This window comes from Monopterus albus, unplaced genomic scaffold (genome assembly GCF_001952655.1).
Source record: "Monopterus albus unplaced genomic scaffold, M_albus_1.0 scaffold1.1, whole genome shotgun sequence".
Taxonomy (NCBI): domain Eukaryota; kingdom Metazoa; phylum Chordata; class Actinopteri; order Synbranchiformes; family Synbranchidae; genus Monopterus; species Monopterus albus.
The window spans coordinates 3546995-3556119 of record NW_018127881.1 but is presented as its reverse complement, the minus strand read 5'-3'; the positions used below and the strand labels follow the sequence as shown (position 1 = coordinate 3556119).

At 41.7% G+C, this 9125-nt stretch overlaps 1 protein-coding gene across 4 annotated transcripts in view; it reads left to right on the top strand.

Annotated features, from left to right (window-relative positions):
- LOC109958168 (proto-oncogene tyrosine-protein kinase Src-like) overlaps positions 1-9125 on the top strand; it is a 20396-nt gene continuing 11271 nt past the window's right edge. For 2 of the 4 annotated variants that reach the window (XM_020596800.1, XM_020596875.1), the window contains exons 1-2: positions 268-681; positions 7640-7921. In XM_020596800.1, the coding sequence (XP_020452456.1) occupies positions 7648-7921 (274 nt within the window). In that variant the 5' untranslated portion in view covers positions 268-681; positions 7640-7647. The other 2 variants (XM_020596634.1, XM_020596723.1) reach the window with 2 other exon arrangements.

The following is a 9125-nucleotide window of genomic DNA, read 5'->3' as shown; positions in this document are numbered from 1 at the left end:
GTGTGTCGCTTAGCAACCAGTCTTGCTGCCTAGCAATGTACCTAACGCGAAGTAACGCTAGCTATTTAACATTTTTGTGGTGGTGTTGTAACTAGCCTACTTTTAGTGCAAAAAAAGTTTCAATCGTGACTACAAATGACTTTAGGAAAAGATAAACGGGCGACTTGTCGTGACCGCCAACGCCTCGGCGAGTTCAACTACTACAGCGTGGAGTTACGCAAAGCGACGTCTTCTTGACTCCGCCGTTGCTGCGCAAAAAACGTAAGACCCAAGCTCGTCATATTTGCACTCTCGTCTTTCGCCAGTGATGCACTATCCCGTGCCTTTCCCTGTACGAGGCATGTGTTCACCACTCCACACCACTCCTGCTTCGTCGCATGAATTTTCCGCGCCGACGACTCTTCCCAGCTGAACAGGCTACTGTAGGATTGGTGTTTGTCCGGCCCACCGCAGCCGCCCGTCAGCTGTGCCCCCTGCTCCAGAAGGCAGTCCCCGACATGACCTCCTCCTCCTCGGATTCTGCCGAAATTCGCTAAATGGGAGTTGTGGCTGGCCCGAGGTTTCCACAGCAACTGGCCAACCGGTTCCATTAGTTCTCTAATGAGGGCAGCGATAAGGATTTGACACGGTTCCTCGCTGCGCGTCTCTGATTTTTGAGCTGAATCTCAAGACGCGTCAAAGGTGAGTCAGTTAGAGCTTTTGGCTGTAAAATGTGATTTTGTTCAGACTTGCACCGGAGGGGCTGCGGTCTGTTGCTGTGTGTTTTCTCATACAGTGGTTTTACACGCCGTGTATGATACCCCCTTGCGCTGACTCGTGTTTCATTGTTGCACAGGCCATTCAGTCAGTGTTGCTCGCACGTTTTGGTCAGTGCCATCCAGTCCGTGCCAGCTAGGGCTACACTGCTTACCATTTACTACACCACACACGAAATGCAAACCATGTTCAAGTGTCTCTTTTTAAAAATCTTTCTCACCACCACATATGCACAGGGAAGACGTAGTAAATCGACTATGCACAGAAAATAAAGCCAACAATCCTTCGACATTCAAAATGGAGCGGTGTCAACACCTGTTTTTATTCATCAGGCCGCATATACAGTGTATGTGAGCCGAAGCCTACGACAGTCACAGCATCTTTGTCGCCTTTTATTTCTGTTCCCATTCACAAATCCCTGTTTACGTGCCGAATGTGGATCATTTTGCCAAAATAATTTGGGTGTTTTTTTATTGCTCCCCATAGAAAATACGTTATCATTCTGACAGCTGCTGCTCCTGTAGGCAGCCACTACCCCACCCCTTCTCAAAGCAGCTTTGCAGACAACTGGTGTTTAATCCCGTGGAAATACAATTTTAATTATGTGGCTAATCTATATATGGTTGGTTTTAGGGTTTTGGGCGAGTTCCAACTAATTTCCATATGGCAGACAATTTAACATAGGCTTTTTCTTTTTTCTTTTTTTTTTTTACAGCTGGACAACCTTAGAGGATACAGTAATATGCAAGCCAAGAGAAATAGCCCAACAGACTGTTGGTTCCATAGCCATTCTTAAAATAACTTCCTCAAATAATGTTTAACAAGCTGAGACACCCAGTAGCTCAAAATACATAGTATTATCTCTTTCAGGGGGAAGTAGAAGATTGATGTTGGCTTTAGGGCTGCAAGTAAAGATTACCAAGCATATGAAGAAACATCCATCAGAAGTTCCCAAAGCTCAAGGTTACATCTTTATATGTCTTGTTTTGTCTGTTCAGCAGTTCACATCCTAAAAATATATCCAATTCACCATCATAAAAGTAAATTAATATTTTTCAACTGACCAGCTATGAGTCACTTTGACTGTGACAGTTCTAGTTGGCTTTAAGCGGTGGTGGAGGAAGTACTGGGACTGTGTACATAAGAAAAAGTCGCAATACCGCAGTGTAAAAATGCTGTTTTAAGTAAAAGTCCTGCGTTCAAAATGGTACTTCAGTAAAAATACAACAGTAAGCATCAAAACAACTTAAAGTACTAAAAGTAAAAGTACTCATTTTGCAGAATAGCATATTACACGTGAATGCACATATTATTGGACTATAATTATTGTGTATGTAACACAACCCTAATTTCAACAATCTTATGTAATTTGGAGTAGTTTATATACTGCTGTGTAGCTTGTGAATTTCCCACCAGGGATCAATAAAGTCTGATGATTATGCTGTTTTGTTTCATTCATCTCATTCTGAAAAGGAACTAAAGTTATCAAATAGATGTAGGGAGCAAAAGGTACAATATTTGTCTCTAAAATATAGTGAAGTTGAATTATGAAGTAGCAGAAAATGAAAATACTCAAAGTAGAGAGACTTCAAAATTGTACTTAAGTACAGTACTTGAGTAAATGTACTTGGTTACTTTCCAGCTCTGGCTTTATGTCTATCAGGTTCTGAAATACCTTTTTTGTCAAACACATGAACAGAATACATTTCCATTATGCAGTATATACAGCATGTTTTGGGAAAGAACAAATATTACTCTATTTAATATTTTGTCAAATGAATTTGCAATTACGTGCGGTCCTTGATAACAGACAAGCATTTGCTAAGAGTGTGGCACCACTGACATCAGCCTTAATGTCCTCCTTGACAGAATTAATCATCCTGTAGCAGCGGTTTTTCATAGCCTGACCCACCAGTTAAAGAGCACAGAAAACGGAAATGGGTTTTATCAGCTGTGTCACATATCCCCTTCTCCTCCTCCTCCTCCTCATGTGTGTCATCAAGGAAGAGAGAAGATGAGATGGACTTTCTGAGGTAAATGGGGTAAACCAAAGATTTGGGAAACACATATCAGACCATGTGATTCCTGCATTACCAGTACTGAAACAGGACATGACCTGGTGGTTATGTAACTGTGCTGTCTTCTTCTTTGGTTCTCTTTAAATCAGTTGCCCATTGTCTCTCTGTCTGATGGAGGTTATAGAGGTTCTACTGTATGTATTATACATGCATGTGGACTGCACTGTTGCATGTTATCATCCAGTGTATAGCAGGATACAACAATGATGCTAATGTGCATGTTACCTCTCTTTTTGATCATGAGGAACCATCGTTGTGCCCCCCCACTCACCTCCCCTCCTTTGGCCAAACTGTAATTTTCCTGTTCAACTGAAACATTGGCTCGAGCTCATTCACTCTGCCTCACGGTGGCAACTCTTACCGTCTGTTGTGACTCAGTTTGTCATGGCCAAATGTGCTTATGTGTTTGACCAGAAATGTACTCGAAGTGTGCTCGGCTTAAGATGGAGGATTATAAATGCTGACCAAGCAGGGGAACTGAGAAAGAACCGCATGTGAAATCATAGAGGGGAACATTTCAGCAGTAAATATTGCCCTGAAATATGAGTTGGATTTAAATTTAGCACTTTGAAAAAGGATATTCAGTCATTTGGTGGCAGATTTCTCTATCAAACGGCATAGAACATAATCTGTACACATTTTTCATTTGGTTTGTAGTATACAGTGAAATTGCAAAATTGGCAAATTAATTTTTGCCACAAATAACTCAGTAATTGCAAGGAGCACAAATTTAACTGTAGATCAAAGATTTACAAATCAATGTTAATATAGCACTCGCATGTAAATCCTAATTCTAAATTTTGCCACAAAGAGATTCCCTCTTGATGTGATCTATGAGACAAAATCCACACTTCTCATTATGTGCCAAAATGAGTTTTCAATTACAGTCTAATCTGATATAAAGCTTCAGCACCAGCAGCGTTCCAGTGGGTATCTTCCTGAGTTATAGCCATTTTAGTGCCAAATTTCCTTATTTCCTCCAACAAAGGTCCTTTGTTGAGGTATGGCGGAGGCACACTAATTAAGAGGGACTACAAGCCTACAGTCATGCTAGCCACTCACAGTGACAATGTTTTAATGCATTCTAGCATTTGCTAATTAGCAGCAAACACTGTGCAGTACATCTGGGGCTGGTGGGAATGACTAGTTTTGGAAGTATCTAGTCAAAACCCAATGTACCGGATGCTGACACACTGGTGGTAGAAATTGGTGCTAAGGTAGAGTAGGCTAAGGTAGAGTAGGCTACAGTAGCAGCGTGGCTAACCAAAACACAATGGAAACTTGTGGGCTGGAATGAAGCCCCCTCATGTCAACTCGTGACAGTGTGTCCGTATCGTGCACACTTACAACGCTCCCCCTGTAACCCCTCACCCCCCTGATCAACACAGCTCCTTGTGTGAAAACACAGCAAGGAGTTGGGTTTTACCGGACTCAGACTGAACATTAGCTTCCACAATCAGAAACTGTTTCAGTGTATGGCCATGTGAGTTCTTGCTTTAAGACTTTAAAAAAATGTGAATCTATTGTTTAACTCAGGAATCAGACCTGAAATGACAACGTTGGTTTGTCTTCAAGGCAGATTAGAGCAGAGTAAATGACACATAATTAAACTACTGGCCTGAAGTGATGCGGTTCCACATCCTGAAAAGTGTTAGGACTTGCCTGCTTTATTAACCTACACTCCTTTCACTCTCACTTCCTTTACTTTCTCTCACTTTGCTCACAGTTTTTCCCTCTCACCCAGCATTCAGTTCATGTACAGAGACAGTTTTATAGATTTTATGACTCAGTCAACACTGAGACTGTGAGAGAGACACAGGTTAGTGATAAATGTACTGCGGATATTGAAGTGCTCTTGTGCTCCACTGTGCTTCTGGGGTAAATACCACTCTGAATGAAGCCTCTATTTCATGATTCACATCTAATCTTTAAAATCTACCCTCTCATAACAACCAGCCACACATTCAATTCACATAGTCAGCATATCTCTGTATTGTGCGGTATCACTCCTGATGCTAACTTTTTCACAGCGCCTTTCATTTCAGAAATGTATCCTACTGCTTTAAATTATGGAACGCACTATATTAATACAAATAAATACATGCACAAATACAGTACAAAAAATAGGAGTAAACTGTTGATTTTGATTTAAAAGTGACACATCACGATGATCTAATGCAAGTTTCTTTAAGAATAACATTTAGATTTTGTGCCCTTGGAAACCAGAAAAATACTCTTCGTTACCCCTACTCCATCTCCCTCCTTGCTTCCTTCCTCCCATCCTGGCTTCACACTGTTTGCTGTAGTCTCTGGCAGTCATAGCTGTGTGGTGCAATCTGGTTCTCCCACATTCCTCCATGCTCTCGTTGAATGGAAAAATTCACAAGGGATTGAAATCTCTATTTATCTCCCATTCCTCCACTTCTTTTTTCCATCTTTTTATTTCTCCCCTATTTCTGTGTCAGACTTTACAGTACCTGCTGGTCCTTTTTATCTATCCTCTATACTTTGTCAACTTAGCTGTATCGTGTCCACTTATTCATTCTCCTCCATTTTTTGTATCAGTGTTGGAAAGAGCCACATGTTAGGGCTTCATGATATTAGGGCACTCTTGACACCATATTAGGGAAAGGCGTGAGGCTCAGCGGCAGTGGTGGCTCTGTTTACATACACAGGATACTCTGGTGTGTGCATAATCCTGGAGCGAGCCAGTGCTAAGTGTTGGACGCTGTGTGCGCCGTGACTCTCAAAGGATACGAATTCTACCATCACTGTACTGTGTACAGTTTGCAGTGCTCGATGAGGATCATTACTTCTCCTCATCAGTGTGTGCTTAAATCTGATGAGTTGTCATTAATCGACTTGACTTTCTTTAAGCCAGTAAGTTTTTAGGTAGTGCTGGCTGTATCAAGACAATGATTACAATGGCACCTGTCAGTGTGTGGGGTATATGAATTCTCACTCTTACATATTTTAGCACTAAATGATTCAGACAGTAAAACCACGGAAGCAAACGGATTCACAGCAATGCACTGTGAACCACAGAGTGACACGAGTGCCAACCAACTGTTACATTGACTCCTGTGTACACAGTATTAGGCAGGTGTTCACAATGTTATTGCTGATTGGTGTATACACTGGCTACGTGCACTGCTAAATAAAGCTGTTGCATAAGTGTCTCCTTTACTGTTTAAAATCTGTTAAGACAACAATCCATTAGACTTGGCTTTTGTTTTGGCCTTTAAATAACAGTGGTTCTCTGATCGTCAGTGAGCTGGTAGATGTTTGAGACAGTAGCAGCTGCTTAGCGGCCACACTGAGCAGTTTACCGGTTACACACCTCCTGTCCATCTTCTTCTGCAGCCCTACAGGCCTACAGGCCTATATCTAAGTGACTGAGATTTGCACCATGGGAAATGTTAACCCCCCCAGTGTGCCAGATCGAGGCTTGCATGACTGTAGGTGTGTGCTTAAAATTGCTCACGATCCAGCACATTTACGTAATTCAGCAGCCTACATGCCCACATTTCTCCACAGTGGGATCCTACCATATCTCAGAGAAATCCTATACCTGTGTAATTATCTTCTGTATGCACATTACACTTAAAACACCCACTAAGCCTCAGCTGTCCATGCAGTATACAACAACCACCTACACGTTCTTTTTCCAGCCATCACCAGTTCCTTCCTCCTTGTCTGTTAATAACCCTCCCGGTCCCGTCTATCAGGTTCACACACGAATGTGTTGGAAATATGCACACTTGCATGTGTTGGAAAAAGGATATGAGATGCAACTGTGGTTGAGTGTTAGTGTGAGATAGTCTTGTTTCCCAGAGACCAAGGAACAGCTGCTCATGTACCAACACATACTGTACACACACAGAGGCACACACATGGCACATAGACTCTTAACAAAAGAACAAGGCTGTTTCATGTGTCTGTCTCTGTTTCAGCTGGCCTGAAATAGCCGGTCTCACAATGACTCACTCTACAAAGCCTCGAGGGGAGGTTTGGACTCCGACTCTCTGTGGGTGCGCTCGACTGTCTGAGCATGTCTGTCTGCGCTCATGATGATAGCGCACTTTTAACTTGTTGCATTTATCAGGTCATAATAGGTGAATTCAGCATCAGGATGGAAAGAAGTGATTACCTGCAGAAGATGAAATCATTTCCTGCCCCTGTCAGCTCACCACTTTTAACACTAAGTTTCATTACAACTCACCACTTTTAACACTTAGTTTCATTACAGCTCACCACGCCTTTGTTTGAAATTTTTCTCATAGACACTTACTGATTCCAAACATATTGACTCAACCAATAGGAAAGACCTTGAATGTACATGTTGCTGAGGGGAATTTATTTTATTTTTTATTTGTTAGTTAGGTTCTTTTTGAGAAAGGTGTAGAATAGAAACTGAAACAGGATCAATTTCTGTTCCTGAATGCTTTTAAAAGCACCTTTCATATCCTGTCAGGATGGATTAAAGCAGTAGGATATATCTTTGAATTAGGATTGCAAATATATATTTTCATTATTGAATAATCCGTTGGTTATCCAACAAAGTCCAAAGTGAGATGTTTTAAATGTTTTTTGTCCAACCATCCCTCCAAATTTCAAAGCTATTTATATTATAGTGCTGTAAAATAGAATAAAGCACATTGGAGAAGTTAAAGCTAGAAAATGAAAATTGGTTTGATTATTTTAATCAGTTCATCCATTATTAAAACAAACAACCCATAACAGGCCTTTTCATCCTTTTGGAACTAAAGAACTGCAGTCTTACTCATCAATGGCTCTTATCTCAGGTCTGCACATGGGGGCGGGCAAGAGCAAGCCCAAGGAGCCAGGCCAGCGCTCCATGAGCCTGGATGGCACCATCGGCACCGGCTCAGACAGCGGGCACCTCCACCATCTGGGCACCACCCAGCAGACCCAAACCCCCAACAGGAGCCCAGCCGTTGGTACAGGCAGACGGGGGCATCAAGGGCAGCACCAGCATGCCCCAACAAACACGCCTGAGCTGGCTCTTTTTGGAGGGGTGGACCACACAGGCACCCTCACCTCGCCTCAGAGAGGACCACTGTCAGGTAGGAAACAGGAAACGGTTCAGCGAAGTAACAAATGTTACAAAATCAGATGTAACGAAGACCAGTTTTTGTTTTGGCAGTAGCATTATTTAAAAGAATAGTTCAACATTATGGGAAAATAAGCCTACTTGCTTTCTTTGCTGAGAGTGAGATGAAGAGATTCATTCTCATCTCTGCGTGGAAAATATGAAGCTACAGCCAGCAGTTGGATGCCTTAGCAGAAACAGTAGGGATGGTCTTTTCAAGCTAAAATGCTATTCAATATCTGCTGAAAACTATAAAAGTATTCAACAATTGTTTAAATATTCAACTTTTTTAAATGTAACGACTATTGAAATATTCAAAAAACCCCATCCCAGCAAAAAGGAAACAGGTAAACAGCTAGCCTGGTGCTGTCCATAGGTAACAATCCGCCTACTTATGTTTCAGTATATATCCTTTGTGTAATGTGTGTAAAAACTGAAGCATAACAACAATAGTTTACTGTTAGGCAGATATCGTTACCTCTGGACAGAGCCAGTTTCCATTTCCTAGTTCATAGTCTTTCTGCTAAAGCTAATGATTTCCTGGCTCCAGCTCAGATATGAGTGTAGTATCAATTTCCTCATCTCAGTCTTAGCAACACAACTAATAAGTATAGTTCCCAAAATGTTGAACTACTGCTTTCAGTGTGAATTACAACATAGAGTTAAAGCAATCTTACATACTCATTGACCTGAAAATGCACAACATAGTCTATGGTAAAGATGCTATTTGTTTTAAAGTGAGTGGTGTTGGAAACAAATGTACTAAGATCTAATGAGAACTTTGACCCCTGAGTCAGCCCATAGACTTGGTTTCAGTATAAGATCACAAAGGTTTTGAGAAAAACTACTTAAAAATGATTCACAGTGACTCACATTTACAAAGAAATCTTGGAAATGTCTTTATTTCTTTTTCCCACCATCAGCTGTCAATCAAACAGGCTTAAAAGTCTTCTGGTTGACTTTGAAGCTTGCTGTGTGCCACCCTCCAGATTGTACCTGACATTAAGCTGTAATGTGTCTAGACTGGCCAGATGGTCAGGTTAATGTTGCTCCATCCTGAGAGCAGAGGGCCGCTGGTGTATCAGGAGCAGCTGACTGCGTCCTCCTGTTGTGCAGCTAATGAGTTCTCAAGTTTAAACCACAGGATCATTCGTGTGGGGGGGGGGGCGGGTCTTAAA